Raw genomic sequence first — 26228 nt, forward strand, 5'->3', positions numbered from 1 at the left:
AGAAGACTTATAAGACAAGATCGCAAAATTTTCACACCATATATGGTGAAGGCTGCAATTGAGAAGGAGAGAAACATGATGATTGTATTCTGCCAATGATAAATGCAAGAAGGATGCTAAATAAACATCCAAACATGTGAGGGATGTCACCCAATAAAGAAGGGAAAAGAAGACGTTAATAATTAAAGAGTCCTCAAAATAGAGTGACGTGAGACGCAACGCGAGACTCAAGATTGACGACCACAATATGAATAAGCAAAAAGCTAAATTGGTCGAAAAAGTTGATGCCAAAATTAGAAAAACTATCATGAACACTGGAGAGGGGGAATGGGGGAACACACCCAGCACAACAACAAAGGCCTCTCTATAGCTCAGGGTATCCACAGCACCCCTATCCTCTCAGAAAACACCTTCAAAAATACACTTCTCAATAACATACCACCGACTGCTCTTTTCTAGTGCCTACACCCTCCACAAGTCCACCACACAACACATACCTATTGCCACGGCCGGTCTCGACCCTTACACACACACACACACACACACACATAGCCGCAGTCCAACCCCTAGCCTGTTAGATCATTCATGATCAGCAACCAGCAAAAAGAGATATGAGACTCACCGCGTCATAGGTCTCTTCATCCCTCACATACATTACTTTTCCACAGACAACTCATCTTGCTCCACCATCATTAATCTAGCATGATACAATTTAAGATGCAATCCATTTACCCTTGACTTATGTAGAATCCCATCCAGGTTAGACAATTGATATGTACCATTCGGAAAACACTCCACTACCTTGAAAGGGCCTTCCCACTTAATTTGAAACTTCTTTTGGAATGTCTTGTCCACCTTACTATTGTAGTGCAAAACCAAGTTATGTTTTTTGATACCCTTACTTTTGACCTTTTCATTTATCTTTGTTAAAGCCTTATCTTGCATCTGTCCATAATGTTCCAATGCACTCATCCTATCCATTTGAACCTTTTGTAGTTGTAAGAGCCTCTCTTTGAATGCATCATTGGACTGCCCAAGCAACTTTTCTAACATCTTGACCACAGGCAACTCTACTTCCACAAGCAATAGTGCTTCCTTTCCATATACCAAATGAAATGGAGTAAACCCTATACCTGTCTTTACCGAAGTACGGTAAGCCCATAAAGCACTAGGCAATTCCAAATCCCAATTCTTTCCTTGGTGCTCTGTCACTTTCGAAAGAATTTGTACCAACTCACCATTCAATCTTTCATTTAGGCCATTACATTGTGGGTAATTGGTCAGACTCCTTTTATGCATAAAAAGTTCATTTCTTAAGGGCCATGTGTGATGGCTTGGTTGGTTGGAGTGTCTATGGTCAAAGATCCAAGTGTGAGAGTTGTTTCACTCACAATTATTGTATATGGTAAAGGGCTAAGATCCCTCATGGATTATGGTTGTGATTATGATGATGAAAGTCGATGCGGCTCTTGGATCTTTTTTTTTTGTTATGGTTGTGCTATCAAAATGTTGGCAAATTTTTTACAGCCATGTTATGTGCTAAAGTGGTTTTGCAGGATGGATATGCATCACCTTGAATTGGGTGGAGTCCTCACCCATTGTGATGGAACTGGATTATGGTTTATTTTCTTGGATTGGATTATGAAGTGGTTTTGATGGCTAAGTGAACGTGTAAGAATAGAGACCATGTACCATCTAACTACATATGCAAGATGTTATTTTGATTTGACTCATGTGTTTATATTTCTCATGACAGTGTCGTTACAAGATTAGGGTAACCTTAAATGCTTAGCCTTAGATGAAAGAGTCGATGATATGGGGCTTTGCTAGATTTGGTGTGTTGCCTAGATCTTCTTCTTTTTTGCTAGGCTCATCTACATAGTGCATCAAGGGTTGAAAAACTTACACCGCTAACCCATTGAGAATCCTATCTTGGCTTTGCCTAAACACCCAATGTTGGGAATCAAAGAGGTGTGGCACCTAAATGTTGGAATTAGGGTTGCAGAGAAACACACAGAGCTTGGAGAAGACGAAGGAAGCTCAAGGCACACGATAGAGAGTGTGTTACTTAGCATGCAATGGAAAGATAGATATCCCTAGCATGATGGACATATATACAATGCACGGGGAAAAAACCTCATAAAGCGGGGAAAAATTCCCCTGCGGTCCTAGTGTGTTCACACACATCACTACCACATGTGTATGGTAACAAATCCCCCCTGGAGTGATGCGGTGAACGAGAGCTGGCACATGAGGAAAGGAAAGTGCCATGCCCTGAGGACATGATCAGTCCACAAAGAGGAGTAAGCCTAAAGATTTGTGAAAAGCTTCGAGCTTCTCATGACACAATGCCTTTGTGAAAAGATCTGCAAGGTTGTCCTTTGTTGGCACATAAGCCAAGCTGATCTCTCCTGCTGAGAGCCTCTCCCTGACATAGTGGTAATGCACCTCAATGTGCTTTGTGCAAGCATGAAAAATTGGGTTCCTCTCAATTGCCAATGCGCTATGACGGTCAGTGTAGATAGTGTTGGCAGTGTCCTGTCCAACACCCAAATCAGCCATAAGGCGTCTGCGCCATACACACTCAACCGTAGCTGTGAAGACTGCCCTGTACTCATCCTCACAACTCGAAATGGCCACAGTAGGTTGCTTCTTTCTCAACCATGATATACATGAGCTGCCAAGCATGAAACAAAAACCACTTGTGGACACTCGCGTGCTAAAACAACCAGCCCAATCTGAGTCTGAAAAAGCATGTAAGTCTAACGGCAATGATCCCATCTTGGGATAAAACAAGCCAAGATGTAAAGTCCCACTAAGGTAGCGAAAGATCCTCTTGACAGCCTGCCAATGCTTAGACCCTGGACTATGCATAAATCTGCTAACCTGTGAGACTGCAAACTGAATATCTGGCCTCGTGTTGCATACATAAATAAGGCATCCAATAGTAGTTTGGTAAAGAGTGACATCAGCAGGATCACCAGCATCATGAAGACTCAATTTTAAACCTGTTTCCATGGGAGTGGCAATAGGTTTTCAATCCTCAAGTCCAAACTTACATAGCAATGTCTCTATGTAACTTTTCTGACACAAGGCAATACCACCATCACACTGCATAAACTATATACCCAAGTAATGATGCAACAGCCCCAAATCTTTCATCTTGAAACTAGCGTTCAAATCAGCCTTAAATTCAGCAATATGTCTCATTTGGTCCAGTGATCAGCAAATCATCTACACAAAGAACCACAATGAGAAGTACATCACCCTCACGCTTTACATACAATGTGCTTTCTGATGGACTGTTACGAAAGCCTTGTTTGACCAAATGAGTGTCATCTTTCTCATACCAAGCACAAGGAGATTGCTTCAACCCATACAAAGCCTTGCTACATTTGCACACTTTGTCCTCTTGTCCTTTCTTGACAAAACCGCGAGGCTGCGTTACATAAACTTCCTCAAATATGTCATCGTCCAAGAAATAAGTAACAATGTCTGATTGATGTACATCCCAACCAAAATGAGCTTCCAATGCACATAGAAAACGCACAGTAGTGATACAACAAGTGGGAGCAAAAGTCTCTTCATAATCTATGCCTTTTTGTTGTGCATAAAATTTTGCAACAAGTCGAGCCTTAAAGCGATCGATCTCACCATCCAGCCTGCGTTTCAACTTGTAAACCCACTTCGTACCGATGGCCTTTTTGCCAGGAGGCAAATCACATAAAGTCCATGTGTCATTTTCTATAAGTGCATCATATTCTGATTGCATGGCAGCCATCCAATTTTCTGAATTCTGTGCTTCATCAAAAGACAGAGGCTCCTCAACATCATGTAAGCTAGACACAGCCAAAGCATAACAATCTGATGCATAAGATGCATGGCAAGAGCCGGAACGAGTACGACTAGACAAAGGTGCATCCAATTTACTATCACGTAATGTATGCACTAGCCATTTTGGCATACCTCTAGCCTACTCATTTTCAGCCCTTTCCTCATCAAGTACAGCATGTACATTTGCATCAGTAGTAGGCTGATCTGTAACATTTTTTAAAACTCCCATAGACTGTACATTTGCCTCATTGGAATTTACATTCGAACTTCCACCACTGAAAAGAGGCAACAAAGTGTCATAAATATCATGTGAGCTTACGTTACTGTCTCTAGTACATGACAGCAAGGGCTGAACAGAATCTTCCATAACACTACATCCCATGAAACCAGAACACGCTTTGTTTGTTGATGATACAACCTATAGACTTTGCTTTTAGCACTATAACCAACAAAAATACATTTGACAGCCTTATCATCTAATTTTTTGCGCTGTGTTTGTGGCACCAAAGCATATGCCAAACAGCCAAAAACACGCATGTGCTCAATAGAAGGCTTTCTATCATTCCATGCTTCATATGGAGTAATAGACTGCTAGGCTTTTGTAGGACACCTGTTTAGTACATAAGTGGCACACATAATGGCCTCAAGCCAAACAGAATGCGGCAAAGCTTGACTTCTGACCATACATCGTGCCATTTCCGTAAGTGACCTGTTTTTCCTCTCAGAAACACCATTTTGATGAGGTGTATAAGGCACTATACATTGGTGTTTCATCCCACGACTAGCCAAAAATGCATTAAATTCATGAGACATATACTCCCCTCCTTGATCGGGACGGAGGGTGTCCATAGTACATTTCGAGACATTTTCAACCATAGCCAGAAATTGTTTGAAGCACATAGAAACTTCGGATTTCACTTTAAGCGGAAATACCCATGCATGCCTGGAGTAATCATCAATGAAAGTCACGAAGTAAAGGTAATTTCCCAAGGACGGAGTTTGCATGGTCCCACAAACGTCACTATGCACAAGCTGCAACCTGCATGTAGCCCTAACTAAACCATCCTTTGAAAACTTAGAACGCTGCATTTTACCCAAAATACAGCCTTCACAGACATGTTTGATAGGTGCTTCAAGAGGCGGCAAAGAAGAAACTATATCATTTTTGCAAACGCAGCAAGCAGGTAAAATTCAGATGACCAAAACATGCATGTCAAAGTTTTGCATCTGAAATAGCCCTTGAATCTGCAACTGCATTTGCAAAATTTTGTCCACACTTTTCATACAAAGTGAGCTTATCATGGCACAAAAGCCCAGATGCAACAATTTCATCACCAAAACTGAGATCATGAACTGTACATCTGTCATCCACAAATTTGACTACAAGTCCAAGTCTAGCAAGTGCAGATACAGATAAAAGATTCTTCTTGATCCCAGGTACATAAAGTGCATCAACAAGTGTGAAAGAACTCCCATTTGCAGCAGTAAGCACAATCTTTCCAACTCCTTGAACCAGATAAGAGGCATTGTTGGCACAAGTGATTGAATTCCCATGAGGGATAGACTCAAGAGAGGTGAACAATTCACGATGTGAGGTAATGTGCTTTGTAGCACCACTATCGAATAAACCACGCATGTGAATCTGCAGCAACTGACATGCATGCATCATGGACAATAGAATTGTAAGTGCACTCTACACTAAAAGCCCATTCTGCATCAACATCAGCATTACAGTCTCCTTTTATAGAAGACTCAACAATGGTTGCATTTGTAGTGGAACCAACATTTGCCACCCTCTTTCTTCTTAGCCTCTTTTGCCTTCAACTTAGGACATTGCTTGATCAAGTGATCATTAGCTTTACAATAATGGCAACACGTCTTCTTTTTGCCCTTATCACCAGAATTGCCAGACGAAGTGCTGCCAGCAGAAGCATTGGGAACAAAAGTTTTCCCACTCGCAGCAGAACCATAAGAAGTGGCTGCATTGCTGTTACCACCCTTTCTTTGAGAAGCAATAAAATCCTGTTCAATTGCACGCTGTTTAGTCCTATTTTTTCTGGAAAGTGACTCTTGCAACAACAATGTGCATAATGCATCAAACTTGACAATTTTTGGATTTCCTTGGGTCATAAGTCTCCACGTACTAGCAAAAGTCTGGTAAGGCATCAAGAACGGTCTGCACAAGAAAACTGTTTGAAATGACTTCATCTACAGAAATAAGTTGCTCATTGATATCCTTGACACCAGCAAGAAAAGTGTCCATATCATCTTCCTCAGGCATAATCTTCGACTCCAGCTCTTTACGCAACAAAGCAATTTTAGCCTCATTGTGGCTTGCATAAAGACCTGCTAGAATATCCCAAGCTTGTTTTGCAGATTTTGTTGAACGAATGTGAGGAACAATGGTGCGCTTCACAAAAAATACAATCAATGCATGAGCCAATGCATCCTTTACATCCCAACGAGCTTGTTCTGTCGTAGGAAAAACAACTCTAATAGCAACAATCCTTGCAACAAGACCTGCAACATCCTCAACATCGCCTACATCCTCAGAACCATGACGTACATCAATGCCCTGCACAATATTCTAGATGCCCTTTGACATAAGAACGTGTTGCATCATATAAGCCCACATAGGGTAATTGTCCCCATCCAACCTGTCCTCAGCAGCAAACATCTTGAATATACATATGTTGTTGTTGTCAGCCATGGTAAATGTTGCACCTGATGTGAAAATTGCCTGAAAATAGGAAAAACGGAGCGGGAACAACACGTTCTATATAGCACAAACCGTAGAAGCTTGTAAGACACCTCTTATGCAAAAAACAGAACTGACAAAAATTCTGCACAAAATGACAAAATTGCATGTGCAGACCTGCCTGTAGTGGAAACGGAGGCCGAAATGAGCCCGAATCAGAAAGCTGAGCAGACTGAGCTCTACGACTTCTCCCAAAATATTTGTCAACTTGCAAACGCTCGCCAAACCTCACTGTAATCGGAAAAAGTGAGCAGGCGTGTATTGGAGAGCAACTAGCGACTAAGCTCGGGAGGACGCAACCTACTCTAATACCAATTGTTGGAATTAGGGTTGCAAAGAAACACACACAGCTTGGAGAAAACAAAAGAAGCTCAAGGCACACAATAGAGAGTGTGTTATTTAGTGTGAAATGGAAAGATAGATGGCTTTAGAGTGATGGGCATATATACAATGCACGGGGGAAAAACCCTCCTAAAGAGGGAAAAAATGCCCCCGACAGTCCTAGTGTGTTCACACACATCACTACCACATGTGTATGTTATACTAAATTGGTATGGTTGATGTTGATTTTGTACCACCTATTGGTAATTGGAATCCTTTCAAAGCTCGTGTTCATGGAGGGAGGCAATGACTCAAGTAAGTTGGAGGTGTTTTAGCTCGCTCCCTGCAAAGTGAAATTCTCTCTATCCGTAGTAGGAGAAAAAGTGGATGGGTGGACCAATCGATCCCTACACAAGGTAGGGTACTTCTACTAGTCATTTATATTTTGAAGCTGTGATATACCCAAATTTTGTACTTGCATCAATTCATGGTTTCCTATTTCATTTAGGTGGGGCATTTAAATGTTCTCTTTTGTTATTTTTTTGTGTCTCTACGCACTCTATTTCACTCTCCACTCTTCTCTCTCTTGCTCTCTATTCCCGCAATGTGGTGTACACATGTATTCAACGGTCCCTTGTTCATTCTCTTGAGTACAATTCTATTCATCCCACGCATTCAAGGGGATAGCACTAGTCGCTAGGTACCTCTATATGCAGTCTAGCTCATTGCTTAAACTCCATGCTAGGTCCAGTGCTAAGAACTTCTCCCCTATGCAAATGTTTTTGAAACTCTGATGTATATTGAAATTGAGTAAAAGTGTAATTTGTATAATTTTTTCATAGACCCATGGGGTGGAGTATCTCTCAGGAGGATATCCTTTCCTCCCCAAAATTGGTGCGGTTTCTTATGTGCTACCGAAGATGCACTTCTTGGGGTATGGTGATTTTCTTCATGGATTGTTTTCTTTTCATTGGTCAAAGAATTTTGTTGATGGTTTTGGCTATTTGTGTGTTAGCCAGATTAGGTAACAAAGGATTACCTAGAGAGTATGGTGTTAAACCACAAGCATCTTCAAGTGACAATATACTATTATACATGGTGTACTTTGAGAGGTATAGATCTTACCTATGCTAGATATGCATATATCATGCTCGTTCATTTGGGTAGGCTCTAAAACACCCTAGTGAATGGTGAACCTATAATATAGAAGCGTTACAGGTTGAGTTGGGATCTTGTTTTTTGCATGAGCACTTGATATGTATTCTAGCAATTATGGAGGAATGTTTTAATATCTTTAGCTGGATCTACTATAGATAGACTTTTAGTCCTTGCGACCAAAGAGAAATTAGAGAATTTGTTGGAGTCAACTACTGCAAGTGAAATCTATTGAAGCTCAAAAGTTAGGTCAATAAATCATGGATCTATGGATTGTAAGGAAATAGTCGTGCACTATTCTACCTCTTATAATGGAATACTATAGAGCAAAGAAAGAGATCTAATTGTAAGGGGTGCACAATGTTTTATGAGCGCAAAGTTTCATAGTTGGTTGTCGAGTCTAATGGAATCCAACTCACATTTTCTGGCAAGGATAAGAGGAACTGCGTGGGGAAAAGAATGTGAGATAGATTTCTCGAGCTTTGAAGCAGACAATGTATCTGCAAGAAGTGAGAGGGATTCGTGCTCCTTAGGTTCTAAGAGGTCAAATCCAAACAGACGATTAATTATATTCTCCACTTGTTTTTTTTTCTAAGAGTAAGATAGAAATGTTATTCATAAAGTATAATTTATTGATGATAGTAGGTAAAGAGAAACAAAAGTCCAAATCTTCACTATGTGGAGTGTAAACAAAAGGTATATTAATAAGAAAGTTATCAAAGAGAGACATGACAAAGCTGGGAGAGAAATCTAGACATTGACTGAAGCAATATTAAGAACTGATAAAGAACTTTTGGAGCTTGCGTCACATTCAAAGTCTAATAATCTCTTGTGAAATTTTGGACCTTGAAACATGATATAATGCAATGTGTGGTAGTAGGTGGTACTGGTCTCTCTTTTTTGCTAGCATATCCAAGCTTAGCTAATGAGGAGATCCATTATGCCTACTATACGAAGAAGGAGTTTAGTCTAGGATAGGATAATGATATATAGTATAATTTAGTTATACACGATCATTCAACCAAGAATGACCAAGTAGAGAGTATAGTGTATGTGCTTGAAATGAAAATCCCCTTTGATATCAAACTATTACTAAACTGTACAACATACCATTTGCTAAATACATATAAGACACATAAGACAAGACAATTATTCGATATCCATAGAAAACAAATACATCAGGAGCAATTAAAAGCTGTGATGATGGACCTTCACTGGAACAAGGCTGAAGTTTGTACCTACCACCATCCAACAAGACAAATGTATTAGAACACATTGTGACGTGTGGGAAGACAGATGTAGGGCTACCCCAACCGCTTGTTATCGCTATCAGTCCCAAGAGAACCCTCTTCACACACTCAAATGTATACATAATGAAGCTTATTATGGATATAGTACATTTTCCTTTTGCATTTTTTGCCAAATAAGGCCTAGTCATAGGAAGAAAAAATTGGTTTCACTAGGGTCTGTTATGCGAGTAGTTTGAGCATTTTTGGCACGTTCTAATGCCATTTTTTTAATGATAGGTGCCACCTCAACTAGTCTGTGAATACTTGCATTGTAGTTGTGCTCCCGTAAGTGAGATCCCTGGTTATTGTTTTTGCCTGAAAAAACCATCTATTCATAAGATATTGGCTATAGGCCAAAAAATTTCATTTAAAACTATGTACTTAAGAACTAAAGAACCAATTAGATAGAATGATTTATCAAAGCCATTCCACACCATGCAATGGTATATTTGAAAAGATGACATGTCTTGAAATGTTTTATGTATCTGCATATTTGAAAAATTATGAACTGTTATAACCATCACGAGACATAATATCTTGCAAGTTATTGCCTAGTACTACCCAGTAGAAATTCCTCTTTCCAACCATTCAGATGGTATACTACAAGCAATCTAAAAGACCAATGCACTTTTAATTGCATTTCCTGAATCCATTCATATAATTTTTTTAATCAATGTTGACGTAAAGTAAACTGCCCTCTTTTTTTTAAAACAAACCATATCAAAAGGACTTTAAATGAAGCAAAACGACTATCAATATGTTTTCTAAATCTGAAAAAGTTTGGCCAGAATTTCATTTTCTTTCGCAATATTTCATCAAAATAACCAGTAAGCATATGTTCAAGACGCACCGTCAATGATGCCTTTATACTTTAACTAGTTTGTATGCAAGAGATTTATGTCATTTGGATCAACAGCGCGGCCCAGACTCTGCCGATAAGGTTGAAACATTAAATGGGTTATAGATACCCAAAGTGGGCTCTAATTGATTGTACATTGTACAATTATAGTGGTAAATATATCTAATAACTGCGAGTTCCTAATGACTAGAATGGCGCCCGACTAAGGCCTATTCCCACCATCTACAAACAATCCATAATCCAATGGGTTTTTGTTCTAAGGTGGAGCAAAAGATTCTCGAATTGTTTGATATCAAAAAAGAATTTTAGCCAAAGCAAACATGATGGTGCTAAATATAACTAGGGTACCTTTATTCAACACGAGTGTTCGAGAATATTATTCTGGGATGATTGTGAACACAGTTCGAGGATATTGGGATGATTGTGAACACAGTATGGTTGACTTAAATATATTTGGAGATCATTTGAAAATATGGAAAGGATAAAATTCTTACCCCTCATTTCTTCACACAACATTCATGTCTACCTCATTTGCATAATTTAATGTTCCTTCCCCCCCTTCCCTCCCAAAGACCGTGCCACCACAGCATCTCCCCCCTCTCTCTTTGCGCCACAGAGAGACGCACCTACTGACCTTGTAGGGCGTTGCTCCTCAACTACATCACAGAGAGAAAGAGAGGGAGGGAGACAGAGGATGTGTAGGCGCCCGTGTTGCAGTATGGGAAGAGGCCTCAAGGATCTATCCGATGAGAGAGGGCCATGCACATCTCCCGCAACGAGAGAAGAAGAAGAAGAGGCACGTGCATCTTCCTTGCTCTGTTCAAGGAGAGAAGAATATGGCTTCAAGGATGCGCCGCGCCCTCCCTTGCTTTCCACCCATGAGATGCAGAGATGCCCTTCTTCCTGCATTAGCTTACCACAGAGAGCCCCCATGGCCTTCACACAACACAAGCAGCCATAGAGTATTGCTTGCACCCCTCTGGTGCACCATTGGCGTCTAGTATCGACCGCAGCAACCACCGCCTTTCTAGAGTACCATCTTCAAATAGATAATAATTAAAAAACCCTCCCCTCAGCTTGGCTTTCCTTTTACTTTGTTATTACAAAGTCGGAATCTACCTTGATTCCATGGAAAAAAAACGTTTGCACTACCTACTCGGACACAAATCAAAGGAAGTATTGATATGTTTTACTCGTACAATAGTTCCAATCACAAAAGTTTTGCACAGTGTTTGGAATTTCTCTTTGAGAGTATAATAGGATATAGGGTCCAGTAACGTTACGGCTCCTAGTGCTATGACGGATCAGAGCATTTTGGGACAATTAATGGCACGGAAAAGCAAAGGCTGAACGGCGAGATCATTTGAAATGGGATTGTTTAATTGACTTGGCGTAGTTTCAAGCCTCCATGGCTACAGATTACTCTTTTGGGCCCTGGTGGGTGTTCTCTTTGGCCCCCAATTTTGATACAAGCAATTTTGAACATGGTGCCGTAATTTTTGTATCCAAAAATCAACAAAGGCCAAAATTATTTTCGTGAAACCTCATGGCAAGACGAATGCAATGAGCTAATTTGAGCTCAAAATTGAGCTCAAAGAAAGAAGTACGAAACTCCTCAAGTTAAGCATTCCCCTCTTGACCCCTATTCAAAAGAAAATAATGAATTCCTTAACTCGGCCCAAAAGCAATGCATGCATCGAAGTGTAAAGTGAACAAATTTTCTACAAAAATGGTTCTTTGGAAAGACAAGTCAGTCTTGTACCAAAAAAATCAATAGATGCTTTGCACACGAGTGTTTAGAACGAGAAAGACCTGAAATTCCTATAAGGGTAAAGGGACCAATATAAGGCCACTTAAAACATGAGGGCCAACATAGGGACATTCAATTTGAATGATTTGAATTGTATGATAGGATAGGATTGAGAGTTTTTTTAACTATTGAGTTAAGCAGTGAGGGGCTCTCTATCTACTGCGTGAGGATTGCATGAGCGAGAGAGCGCTCCGGGTAGCTTGCGTAGGGGATGGATGGGCACCTTGGTGTTGCAGGGAATCCGAGCGCTGAGGCTTCGCCATCCATGGGGGAGGGGTCTGCACTGTAGAGGTTCGGAGGTTGTCCTTGAGGGGGCGGGGGGGGCCGGGAAGGGGGGGGGGGGGCACCCTTGCCGGCCTTTCCCCTTGTTCTTGACTGGCTTCTTCTCCCAAATTTCTTGCTTTGGTGGTATGGCGGCGACCCCGCACATCCTTCCGAGGTGCAAAAAGCTCACTAGATTTAGTTCTAGAGTCCGGTTGGTCTGCTCTCATGGATCCGTCATCGAGTGGCAGTCAATGGGGTGGTTGTGGCAACGAGGGCCTGTGCAAAAGGGCCATGGCCCACTTAATGGCCTGGTCTCTGTTGGTAGTGTTCGTTACTCTCACGATCTTTGTGCGGACAATATGGGTGGAGATATCTTGTGGGTCTGTTGGTGCTAGTGTTTTTGGTCGATGATGGGGTGGTTTCTAGGTGGCAACCAGCAACCTCTCCGGTAGTATTCCTCGGGCACTGAGTTTGGGAGGTGCCATGAAGCCTTTTGCTCCCCGCTTATGCGGCTTTATATGGTATGTAGTTCAATTATGGTTTATGATGATGAGATTAGTGGGATGGCTCCCCTCTTAGTTGTGAGTCTTCTTTTTGGTTTGCTAATTGTTGCTATGATGCTGTGGCTCGCTTATGAGTAAGGCTTTTGATGTAATTTATGTAATTTGGTGTTGTTCTAATTTATTTTCTACTCACGATTGTGAGTTTTTGCAAACAAAAGAAAAAAAGGATTGACAGTTTTCGATGAAATTGATACAAAAAGAAAGGTCATATCAAGGTCTTGCCATTCCCAATGCCATCTCGGTCATAATTGTCAATTTTTTTGGTAATATTTTTCATTTACTTTTTAAGGTGGTCTTCTTTTGGGCCCTAGTTCGTTATTGGCCCCTTGATATGAGAGGGACCTTCTTCGTGAAGTAGAAATCATCGAGCACTTAAGTATATCAATTTTCATTGGACTTGCCACGACACTAAGTGACACAAGACCGTGGCCAGCCTTTACCCTTGTTCTTGATTGCTTTCTTTTTCCAAATTTCTTGCTTTGGTGGTTTGGCGGCAACCCCACACATCCTTCGGAGGTGCAAAAAGTTCGCTAGGTTCAATTCTTGATTCTGGTTGGTATGCTCTCGAGGGCCCGTCATCGAGTGGCAGTCAATGAGGTGGTTGTGGCTGTGCAAAAGGGGCATGGCCCCACTTAATGGCATGGTCTCTGTTGGTGGTGATCGTTACTCTCTGGATCTCTGTGCAAACAATATGAGTGGAGATATCTTGTGGCTCTGTTGGTGCTAGTGTTTTTGGTCGTTGATGGGGCAACCAGCAGCCTCTCCGGTTTAGGGTTTCCCCCCAGCAAAAGAGTTTGGGAGGTGATGGAGCCTTCTGCTCCCCGCTTATGCGGCTTTATATGGTATGTAGTTCAGTTATTATTTATGTGATGAGACTGTTATTCCATCGTGGAATGCCATCAGATCCGGCGGTAGAAGTATCTATGCGTAGAGGATGCGCTCTATTTACTGTAATCAATGGGTAAAACTATCAAATAATCCAAAATCTTGTTTCCTTTAGTTCTATCCTTGTGTGACAGAGATTGAGTGCCAGTTCCATGGCCACACTTGTAAGCTCACAGAGGACCAACACCCATCAACAACCAACATATAGAATAAATTAAATTTAGGACAAAGAATACAAATATTAATTCTTAAGAAATCAGAAAAACTGAAATGTTGAAGCAATCCATATTCCACTTCATTATCTTTTGTGTGTGGATATAGATTGAATTCAATCTTGGTTGATTCTGAAGTGTGATGGTATGGCCCAATGTCCGACGAGTTTTGAACCCGAGACCTGTTATGTTATGCTCGAGTCCTTTACACTGAGCAACGTGAACAAATACACACACACATAGAGAGAGAGAGAGAGAGAGAGAGAGAGAGAGAGAGGAGTATTTTAACGTCATAGGAAACTATCCCATGCTAGAAAATACATTTTTCCTAACCGAAGAAAATAAAGGCAAACTTGAAATTCTACCGGTTTTTAGGTAAAATTTGAAGCGATTGCCGGTATTTACATTGAAACTTGTGTAAATTTACCGGTTCTTTCCAAGCCAAGCTCAAAATCTAACCGGGATTTTATGATTTTAGCCGGTTAAAATACACTCTACCCCAGTTTTTTCCTAACACTGCAGGCTGAGCACAAGACCTTAGAGAGAGAGAGAGAGAGAGAGAGAGAGAGAGAGAGAGAGAGAGAGAGAGCCACTTGCTCTAGAATTACCATCAAAATAGCACTTTCTATTGTTTTGAAAATAGAAAAGTTTAAGCCTTTCAATTTTGGACTCCATGAAAACACCTAGCCATGATGTGGGTGCCCTATTTGACATGGGGAGCAAGAGAGGCGAGGAACTTGCACTGTTCTAGAAAAATCAATTTCACAAACATACGAAATTCCTTTTAAGATAGATTCAAAGAGGAATTTTTGAAAAAATAGTTGACATTTTTTGCAATTTAACTCTATTTTTTAAAATTTTCCAATCAGAATTTCTCCTTCTCCCCCTCTCTTCAGCTAGCTAATTTGGTTTTTCAACCGGCTCAAGGCTAAGCTCAGGCACACTTTCCTCGAACACTACGAAGAAGGAACAAGTGACACAATCACGAGACTTGGCAATAGAGTGAAAAAGAACATCGTAAGAATGAGATGAAGAGAGAGAAGAACCAGTCTATATGAAGATACAATTTGAGCTTCTGCGATGGTGGTGCCATAAGAAACCCCCCCCCCCCCCCCCCCCCCCCCCAAAATAAAAAATAAAAAAATTTGAATTGCTATTATAGGGCAATTCTCAACGGCCAAAGCTAAAGGCAATGTGCTTATGGGACATTGGTTGCCGAGAAGAAAAGAAGAGAAACCGAGATACATGTTCTCACAAAAGGATCCAGTACAACAATGAAGCTACCCACACTCTCCCCCTCTCTCCCTCTTTCGCGTGCAAAGGGGGGCTTTTTTTAGTTTTGGACTTAAGCCTTCAGGTCGCAGATTGCGACATGTGTAAAGGGCTCCCCCTTCCACCATATTATGTTAGTAGATTGTAGATAGGTGCCCATCATCACTCCTAGTATGGCTATGAAGTGCAAACATACTCTGAATGAAGAGCAAGTTAAACCTCATGACTAAGTAACACATACCATTTGGGGGGGGGGATCAAGGGTCGGGAAGTCAACGCACAAAGGCTGGGAAGATCCTAGCCGTTATTGTCGATTTTAAAACTAACCCGACCACAAATTAAACCGGACAATGTCTATGTTTTTATAAGAAAAGCTTCCTAAAACGACCAAGGTTACAACATGTGCGCACGGGTGAGATGGTTAGCTCATGCATCACTCAATCTCGGCCACAAGGTCCGTGGTTCATATCTGGTTGACAAGAGGCCCATTTTTTACGCTGGCCGGGTTTAATTTTGCCTCAATTTTTGTGATATCCAAGTTTAATCCGCCCCGACCTCACGCTTGGACTTCCCGGCCGTCGATCCCATTACCCCCCCTCTTTAATGCCTTGTGTCACTTAGTGTCGTGGCAAGTCCAATGAGAATTGTATACTTGCTCGATGAGTTTCTACTTCACGAAGACGGTTCCTTCAGATCAAGGGGCACCAGTGTCCAAAACAAGACCACCTTAAAAGTAAATGAAAAATATTATCGAAAAATATGGGAATTATGACCCGGATGGCATTGGGAATGGCAAGAGCTTGATATGACCTTTCTTTTTTTTTTTTTTCAATTTCATTGAAAACTGTCAATCCTTGTTTTTTGCAAAAACTCACAATCGTGAGTAGAAATTAAATTAGAACAACACCGAATTACATAAATTACATCAAAGGCCACACTCATACCTGAGCCATGGCATCATAGCAACAATAAGCAAACCAAAAAGAAGACTTGCTGCTAACTGGGGAGCTACCCCTCTTAACGAAGATCATATATGCTAATCTTTGGCTGTAGCATCATCAATCATATGTGCATATTTGTGTGTGCATGCACATGCATATGCACACGTGTGCATGGGGACTCTGCCGAGGATTGGGCGCTTAATACATCGATGGGTATTACATACTCTACATTCAAGACTATGCATGATTGGCATTTTCTTTTGATGGTTGGTAATTCAGCTAGGTATAGACTATGCATGATAAAGCTGATGATTCTTGTGTATTGGATTATATCTGCTCGCATTTTTCTTCAAAGCTTAATTTGGGCCCATCCTAGATTTGGCTAGAATTGCTTCCATTGCAGCTCACAGACATTACAAAGACTATTAAAGCTACAGTCACACCTAGGGGTGACATTCCTGGGTTTCACAATGTGAAGGTTGAAGGCAAGTTTCTCGCCTTCAATCTCTTAGGTATAGGGGGTGCCATATATCTTAAATGCTCCAACAATAGTTTTTTGAACTTCTTCGATGGTGGTGCGACTTGGAGATGCGATCCTTGTGTGATAAGAATCCCCCGCTCCTGCAAAGATTCATTGTCATCCACGACATGCTCGCCAGACCTGTGCTGCACAAGTGCCACATTTTTTGCCATAGGCCTCCTTTGGGGGCCTAAAATATCAAGTCCAACATTGTGTCACATGGATTACAGCTTTACCAGATGCTCAAGAAGAGAAAATGGACGTCTCAGCCTTCACTTGGAAAGAGACTGAAAAGCTTGGTTCGGGCTCTAGGAAAGTGAATGTGGCCTGGCTTTTGAGTACAGTGTGCATATTGGTATGACTATTCTACTCCACCATGAGCAAGTCCCCTACCTTCCGGCTTGTATGCAGCATTGGCTTGAGCAGAAGATCCCTCATGCTTTTCTCTTGCAGTTTTGGTCATGTGTTTTCAGGCCTCTAGATATATAGGCAGCACCGTCCGTCCGAAACAAGCAGATTAGCACAAGCACCAGCTAACACATCCTCACCATTGCATCCACACAGCTACAGAAGAGGAGCTTTCTGATAGTCACAAGCCAGAACGAACCGATGAGCAGCTAATTCAACATTCTTTAACACCATCATGGGGCTGGCTTTAACCCACAACAAAAACAATCAAATTAAAATGTGGTGTTTTTGTTTAAAGGAGTTTTACAACAATGTCGCAATACCTTCCAACTGCTGCAATGCTTGCAGAAGAGCAGCAACATCCTATCTTCAAATACTTCTGTCCTTGTTTATGTGGGCATGCTCAACCATTTTGGGTACAACAGAGATGAGCCAGAAAAAGAGACCTGTCAAAAGGAAGCTTGAAAACCAAGATGCCTTGTAAAGGAGCACCCAGCCATTAGGTACCTGCTCAACAACACCTATCGTGTACAAAAACCCCGGTAAATTTGGTAGAGCCCCAACAAGGAATGCAGCGAAAGCCTTCATGTTAAATCCCCAACAGTACTCATACGTTTGTGGATCGCTGAAGCCAAATAGCGCTGGAACATCCAAAATGCAGTGCCTCAAAATATAATAGTCTACAAGTATGATACTTGCCAGGGGTCCAAGTAAGAATGAGTACCCTAACAGCCATGTGTTCAAAAACGCATCGCCACTCTGATAAAGACGCCAAGGTTGGATCACAAAGCCCACAACTGCTGTAAGCAGGGCACCCTTTCTGAAAGTCATGATAGTGGGGCTCATGTTGATCAGAGCATTAGCTGGTGCCACAATGTTGGCCACATTTGTCGTTAAAAGAGCCAAAGTCACACCAAACAGTGATATTAAAGTAGGAATGGCTCCCCCAATTTGGTCTATAAGGTCAGTGGGATTGGATATGATGTAGCCAAATATCTTTTCTGTTGCTGAGCTCACAGCGAGCCCTACGAAAGAGAAAGCTCCTACAAAAAGTGGAAGACCAACCTGACCCAAAATTTGATCGGTCTGACTTCTGGCATACCTTGTAAAATCTGTTACAATAAGATGTGTGAATTCAGGCCATTCGCAAAACTTAAATGCCTAAGCTCAAATACAGACAAAATATGCAATGCTGCTGCAATAATCTCTCTCTCTCTCAAGTGGGGCTTGACCCTTTGCATTACATAAAAATCGACGATCGATCCATATACAAGAAATATGGGAAAAACCCCGACGGATGTACAATGGTGGTGAATTGTAGCTATCTGGATAGTGATCAAGTCTACACAAATCTGCCCAAAGCTCTGTCCACCTTGGGCGATGTTAGCCAAAACCAACAAGTCCAATGATGTTTATCTCTTACTTTATACTTTTTACAAAAGAGGTGGGACTTGATACACTTGTATTATGTAATCAAAATTACAGGCCCGATCGCATTATATCAGCCTGTAGGCATACAAGGATAACGGATCTAAAAGGGGAAAAACCCCTAAGATATCAATGATTACAAAACATATGGGAAAAACTACCAGTCATGCAAAGTTACAAAAGATGGGTGATACGACAAAAGCTAGGAGCAAGAGAGTGAGAGTAGAAAGCAGCCGAGAGCTGAAGAAGAAACAGGCCACCTTGACGATGAGAGGAGGCCAAAAACTCTACCAAAGAATCTCTGACAGACAACTCCAGATCTTCAAAGCCGTATACAATGACACATCCCAACAGAAGGGACATCACCACCGCAAGAAGACTCTACACCAAAAAATTTCTCTCTTTCCTTTTTTTTCCGCAAAAAGGGATTGTATCACTAACATCAAGGTGGCATGTACGATGAATGTAAAAGGACCCCCTGTGGGGGTGCATAATGCCATGTGATGTGGCCATGATCCCAACGGAAAAGAACTGATGATCTCGTCCATCTGTGAAGAAAGACGCGTCGACACTGCTCTGCTGCCCTGGAGGAACCGGCTCAAGAATCCCACTGACTGCAAAGAGTACGCAGCAACTCTGCCCAAATGGCTGTCAAAATGGTGGACGTAGGGGAGGATTGAGAGTCAGTCCTCCCACAGAATGTGGGCACATCGAGCCTCCACAGCGTGATGCTGCATAGCCTGGTGAAAATTGTGTCTCGTTTGCAGAAATCCAACTCGTGACCCACATCTCGTATCATCTGTAGAGTGCCTGGTCTATATCCTAAGGGAATAAGCAGGAAAGCTGGGTCTATCGGCAAGCCCTAAAAGGTGTGTGGCCCCCGAAATTGCAAAAGGCATGCAATTGCCCCCCACGTCACAAACCCATTATGGATGCCCACTCTAATCAACAAACAACAAACTGCCATCCACACTAGCTGCACATATGGACTCGGGCTCCAAAGTACATCTCTGACAAGCTCGATCATGACCAATGACTGCGACCAAAGGCCTAGAGGCAATCCAGCATGTGCTATCATCCACATGAAAAAACATATCCTACGCCAAATCCGAAGCGTCTAGCAGCAGGACCAAAACTGTTGCTGAAAAATTGGGAGGATGCGGTGATCTTGGCACACCTCTGACTGCTGGCGTGGACGATGAGGTGCATGCCGGATTCGCAAAAGAAGCCTCCTCCCAACGGAGACTCTGTACTCAAAAAGGATAGAGGGGCTTCATCATCGCTCAACGAAGGCCAGTGCTACTCTCCAAGTTCCCAATCCAAATCCATAATCTACAAAGTGGAGCCTCCTCGATAGTGAAAATAGGATTGATACATGATCTCGTTTGGAATCTAACTCGCTGCTAATGGGCAGTCAACTGCTAATCAAGTGAAACCTCACTCTAAAAATCTAGACTGATGTGACGTCCATGATGACCAATCTCAGCAATGCTAAAGACTAGAGTCCCCTGTTGTGCAACAATTGGGTCTCCTGAGATGGGATCAAAGTACACCCACCATCCTTGATGAGAAGGCAAAGGAGTCTATCCCTCGATCAAGGAACGCCAATCGGGTGGAATGGCCTCATCAATCTCTCTTATACGGGCAGCAACCCATCTGCAGATCCCATAGGTTGTTTCACTAACTTGTGCCCCAACCAAGGAAGCATCTGACCAACGGCGTAAAGAGCTTGATGGCCCAACATCCCATCTACCCCAATCAACGTCAGTCCTCTCACCTAGCTGACAGCCTTCTGCATCTATCACATGCATTCCATACCAGTGGCTGCCTCGCTACCTCCTCGATACAAGAAGGCAAGTGTCGGATCAAAGCAAGACGTAATTCCTTCCAAATCTGCAGCAAGTAACGCATAAATGGTGACAAATCGGACGTATCCAAGGGTGCATCTATGAAGATAAATTTGATGGTCGGGCGCCAAACACTGGCAGCATCTAGAGATCCAAAATGAGGAGAGGTATGTGACAAAGCATGGTGCAAAAACTGTTTCCAAGGCTCACCCCCAGGAACAATCCGCATACTATGAGCTTCACAAGCAATGCCTTACTCTGCATCTTTGGATCAATAATCCCAAACCCACCTTCCTCTCTAGGCAAAATGGTTGTCTCCCGACGGACTCGTGGGCGATTGTCAATAGAGCCATCCTGGCCACCCCAGAAAAAGTTGCATAAAAACGCGCCATGATGCCGGAGTGAAGAGTTATACAGGAGGTGGTGAACCAAGTTGTTACAAGAAGAACATGATTCACCACAAGGGCTCTTCCAGCCAAAGATAAATGCAAGGATGACCAATGGCAAAATCTCAATCTCTCTCTCTCTCTCTCTCTCTCTCTCTCTCTCATATTTCATGTTGACACCCTATCACCTTTGAGGAACGCCTTATCACTTTATTTGAGTCATGGCCCGAGCTTGTTCGTCCTATAGGTACGTAGGTGATCAAAGATGCACCACTTATCTCATTTTTACATTATTTTTGCTATGACCGGCCACTGTGGATGCCCATGTATAAATGGGTCAGATTCATATAAAAAGGTCCATTTTAACCTAAAATCCTCATTCTAGAGGTGCATGCTAAAGAAGTGTTCTTGCTCTACCTCTACCTTCTTCTCCACCGTGTGCTCACAAGTATGTGTGTGTGTGTGTGTGTGATCGAGCATTGCGGCAGCATCGACGGCGGCGAGGCGGTTGAGCGCGGCGGCAGCAACGGCTCCCTCTTCTTCACAGCATGAAATCCTTCACGACGGCAAGCGTAGAGCGGTGAGTGACACACCATTGGCCCCTTTGAGCTTACTAGGATAGTCTGGTTGTGTGCTTGCAGCCATTCGTGGCTCGCACACAATGTTCGGTAAGTCCCGAGTCTCCGACACGTGCGGTAGAAGCGCACACTTTTGGCGCCACAATCGGGGATTGCCCTACACCAAGCTTGAGGAGCACTCTATGCTGCATCGTGAACATTTCTGTCCATTTCGGTTTTTTCTAAGTTTTGATTAGATCTGTTAGTGCTGCAATGTGCAACTTTGTGCAGGTTTTGTTAGATATGTTTAAGCTCTATAATGTGCAGGTTTGAGCATCTCTGTTAGTGTTGGTAGCTCTGTAATGTGCAGGTTTTTTGCATTGGGCAGTGTTAATCAGTTCTGCTAGCCGTGGAGCAGGTAGCTATAGCTAGTTCTAACAGAGTTACAATGAGGTGCAACTGTGCGCATTAGGCAAGCTCTGTGCGCGTCAGCTCGACGCCCACGCAGCACAACCTTATCCACAAAAAGATTTTTTGAAAGAAAAGAAAAGAAAAAAAGAAAAAAAATAAAACTTAATAATAATTTTTAAAAAAGTTCGAAATTTTTGAAATCAGAAAGAAAAGGAAAAAAGAAAAAAAGCTTATATTAAAAGAAGGGATCAAGATCGGGATCATTTTCCAAGCCCAAGCCCAAGCCCAAGGTCAACCCTCAGTCCTCAATCTTATGAATAGTATAGACACTACTATATATATATAGACTACCCCCTCAAGAGGAAGGAAGGGCATGTGGGACAAGTCCTCCACCCTTCCCTTCACACTTACACCCTTAGACTTACTAATTTTAGCCTTCTTCCCGACTAGAAAAAAATTGTTTTCAGGATTCCAAGGTCCTTAGGTAACCGAATTGGGGGTTGTAAAGCACGGCACGTCCCTCTATAACCAAGACGCTTGTTTTGAGCTATCACACGTCATATTTCGTGGCTTGGTAAAAAAAAAGGACCAAAAAAACAAAAAATTGAGAGTAAATTTGGGTTGCAAAACACCCAAAAAACTAAGCGGCCTTCATGGGCAATCACCAACACTTCTAGAGTGTTGAGGTCACATGCACCTACACTCTGGTCGTGTGCTAGAGAACGATCATATAGAGAGTGTCTCCGCTTACACTCGCTACGAACATGCATGCCATGGGCCCACGGTTCGGACCGAGCGTGTTCAGCCGCTTGAGAGAGACTTTTAGTAGAGCCACTCGCTCCGAACATGGAGCTAGCGATGTAAATGAAGAGGGTGGAGAAGTAAATTCACCATTCATGACCAATGTAGACCCCATGCTCTTGGAGAGTGTGCATATAAATATTCCATTCACTACACTCCTTGAATCTTCAGAGCTATTCCCCTTCGAGGTTATATTACATGATGGTAGAAGCCTTGCCGAAAAGCAAGAGGTTGGGCAACATATCCTTGCAACTAGGGAAAAGGAAAACGAAAGCTTACGCAAGGCAAAGCAACAAAGAGAGCTAAAGGCGAAGGTCCCTATGTCAACATCCATGCTAGTCGAGCAATCGAGTGCTCTTAGAATAACAACCACAAAGGGTCAAACCATAGAGAGCCACATTGCATCTAGTTCAATGAACACTCTTAGCACCTCAATCCTAGATAGAGCGTTTCTGAATGAAAATTGGGAGTATGAACTACAAACGGAGACTTTAACCGACCTATACACAGGTCACACCTATCACGTGGGTTGGTTAAATGTCCTACGATCCACATCGGGTGCTACTAAGGAGCAACAACAAAGAGTTTGTGATGTCTTCCGTGGGGTTATTGAGCTGGAGCGATAGAACAAAGGGATCCACATGCCTTCAACGGGTCTCATGAGATTCTTGGATACAGGGAAGGCTAAGCAACCAACTTTATCACAAATGGAGACTCCCTCGGTAAGCCCGATAGATCCTCCATATGTTGTTTCACCAAGGGTCTCAGTACAATCTGAGCCCACAAACGATAGCTTTACCTTTCCAAGTTTAGCTCATCTTTCTCTTGATGACACCACGGCTACCATGCCTACCCCAGTGATGGACATGACAAAAAACACGCCATGGACTTCATTTATTAGTAAAGCACCGCTACATGGTGACCCAATGCCTACAACAGTACCTACAAGTGTGTATCAATCATATGCACCTATGGGCCCTCGTGCTCATGTAGCTCTTACCCCTCCCATTGTTTCAACAACTTATGCTTCACGACCACAACATGCAAATCCTTATTTCAATGAGACCATACCAGCTAGCATTAGCATGTCACATCCCACGTCTGCTATGCCCAGGGTCACACATATGAACCTCGGGCCACTGCAAGGTGCAACACCGTACCAAACTTAGAACCAAAGGGCTGCCTATACGCCAAACCCAATGTCAATCCCTATTCCACATGTAGTCTCCGGAGCGCCTCTAACCACTATGCCTGCTCACTTAGGTGACTTGGGAACATTTGCCCAAGCTATTGGTCGATCTATTGTTGAAAATATGCGTAGGACTCCGGATATAGAGCCTAGAAGCAAGGCAGTACAAATAGCCAATCTCACACAAAAATTAGTGGAGACGGGGATGTGAGAAAGCATATCGAGGTATTTGAACAAGTATACGAATCCCTGGAAGAACACAATGAGCTGCATATGTGTTGAGCTTTAAGCTTGAGTCTAAGTGGGAAGGCAGGGGATTGGTATAGGACCCTAAGGATGGAAGAGAAAACAATTGTTCTTGAAAGAGTATATACGAGAGGGAGTGCTTTGGGGTGTAGCATCTCAGCTCTAGAAAGCCCAACGAGAGGAAGGGGAGTCCGTGAGAGACTTTATTAGTCGCTTAAAACATTTGAATTCTCGTTGTAATCAAATGAGCACTTCAATATAACCAATTACTCGATAGATTCATTAGGGGACTACGACATGAAGATATCTACAATGGCCTAGTCATTAGAGGTATCACCACTTGAGAAGCAATCACCACCAATGCAATCCAATTGGAGGACAATTTAATGATTCAAACATGTGTATCAAGTAGCTACTCTTGCAGCAAGAGGCCAAATATCAATCTCACTGCCAAGAGACCACCTCTTCAATGCTACGAATGTGGAGGTCCACATCCTGTAGCCGAGTATCCTATTAGACCACAAACGAATGCCACACTAATACAAACCAACCAAGCGAGTACAACTACAATGCCGATACCCATGTGTAATCGATGTGGCATAGATCATTTGATTGCCCAATGTCCTAATAATCCAAATACGCCAAAGATCAAGCCATTGAACTTAATTGAGGTTACCGAGGACCATCACAAAGTACACCTGTGGTACCAGTAAATGTCCTCACACGATCGATGCTCCAAAACCAAAATTATATTCTTGAAGAAAGAGACACAGCATCAATTGCCCAATCTCAGAAGAAGAAGAAAACAAGGGAGAAGAGATCGTAAAAAGCAGCGAAGTCAGACCCCAGTTCAAAGACCAACATAGGGACTGGTGACGACCCCGTGTATATGAACGACGTTGAAGAGGATTCTGATTCGAATGAGACCATGGAGACTAAAACGGTCACTAGGAAAGAAACGAACAAGGAAGATCATCATGAGCCACAATGGCCAGGACCCAAGGAACCCAAGAAGAAGATAGGAACTTACCCAAACCCTATAGAGGAGATCGAACGAGTCAAGCAATTAATGAGTTTGGTAGAAGAGACCCAAAGGGATCTAGAGCCAGCACCTAGGCAGATCCAGATTACAGACACAGTGTTCCCTACACGAAACAAAGACCATAAACACTAGCCATACCTAGTGTCATCCAAGAAGAAAGTGACTTTAAGTCATTGGGAAGTGGACGTACTCCCTTCTTGTTGGAGAGAATGTTTACAGAGGGATTATCTAACCCTATCGAAGAAATGGAGATCCCATCTTCCCCATGTCAAGGTACTAAAGCCCAAAAAGTGTCGTTAAATGTTGCCAAATTGATGGATTTCATGGCTTCAGAAGTTAGAACCACCATCATGTCTAAACTATATGGAGACCCCGAGCTATTCTTAGCTCTTCGAGCTTTTCTCAATGGAGAACTGAAAGTCAAGCTACCACAATTTGCATAAATGGATGGAGATAGGAAGGTGCCAATAGAGGAGGAACACTTATATCCACAACCCAACCTAGATGAGAACTCTGTTGTTGAAATACATGTTAACAAGTTGGGACAATACTTTGAAGGCGATGAATCCAATGCGACCATACCAATCACTACCAAGGGATTAACTATGAAGGGAATCCTTGATGGTGGCGCTGGGGTTGGCATTGTCACTAAAAATTGATGAGAATCTATGGGAAGACCTCACCTTGGGACTACAAACATAGTGTAAAAATGGCCAACGAGACTATTATTAAACCTATTGGGATGCTTAGAAGATCTCAAGATCAAGGTCCTTGGACACAAAATAAGGCATACCTTCATTGTTATGGATTTTTCCAAGCACACTATGTCATCTGAGATGATCTTAGGACGTCCTTTCGTGAGGGAAGCAAAAATGGTGCATGGCTGGTCTAAAAACCATGTCTACTTGCAGTTCCAAGACTCTGTCATTTGAGTTGATCTTGTAAGTGGTCGAGCACATCCTCTAGGAAACAGATTTATAATTGATAATAGATCTGACACCACAATTCACTCGGTCCATTGTAGTATTCTTTCATGTGTAAAAAGCACACTGACGTTTAGGAAGATTCCTTTTATATGTATGTTCTACCTGGGATGACTGAGTCTGACAATGTGGATTGGGTCCACCTAACAACAAACATAGACACTTGGGGAAATAGGGGGACGACATGGGTAACACTTGAGGGGGATGAAATGCCACAACTCGTACCTTTAAATATGATAGAAGCAAA

The 26228-nt window shown here is 42.3% G+C and overlaps 1 protein-coding gene across 2 annotated transcripts in view; it reads right to left on the reverse strand.

The window, feature by feature from the left end:
- Positions 1 to 16076: 16076 nt before the first annotated feature.
- LOC147442546 (purine-uracil permease NCS1-like) overlaps positions 16077 to 26228 on the reverse strand; it is a 43569-nt gene continuing 33417 nt past the window's right edge. Inside the window, exons 2-5 of one of the 2 annotated variants that reach the window (XM_086528705.1) lie at positions 17816 to 18203; positions 17705 to 17732; positions 17415 to 17454; positions 16077 to 17265 (exon numbers count right to left, since the gene is read on the reverse strand). In XM_086528705.1, the coding sequence (XP_086384831.1) occupies positions 17228 to 17265; positions 17415 to 17454; positions 17705 to 17732; positions 17816 to 18203 (494 nt within the window). In that variant the 3' untranslated portion in view covers positions 16077 to 17227. Of the gene's footprint in view, positions 17266 to 17414; positions 18204 to 26228 lie in introns of both variants that reach the window. The other variant, XM_086528704.1, reaches the window with a different exon arrangement.

Source organism: Adiantum capillus-veneris, chromosome 14, assembly GCF_014529385.1.
Source record: "Adiantum capillus-veneris isolate H3 chromosome 14, ASM1452938v2, whole genome shotgun sequence".
NCBI classification, from domain to species: Eukaryota; Viridiplantae; Streptophyta; class Polypodiopsida; order Polypodiales; family Pteridaceae; genus Adiantum; species Adiantum capillus-veneris.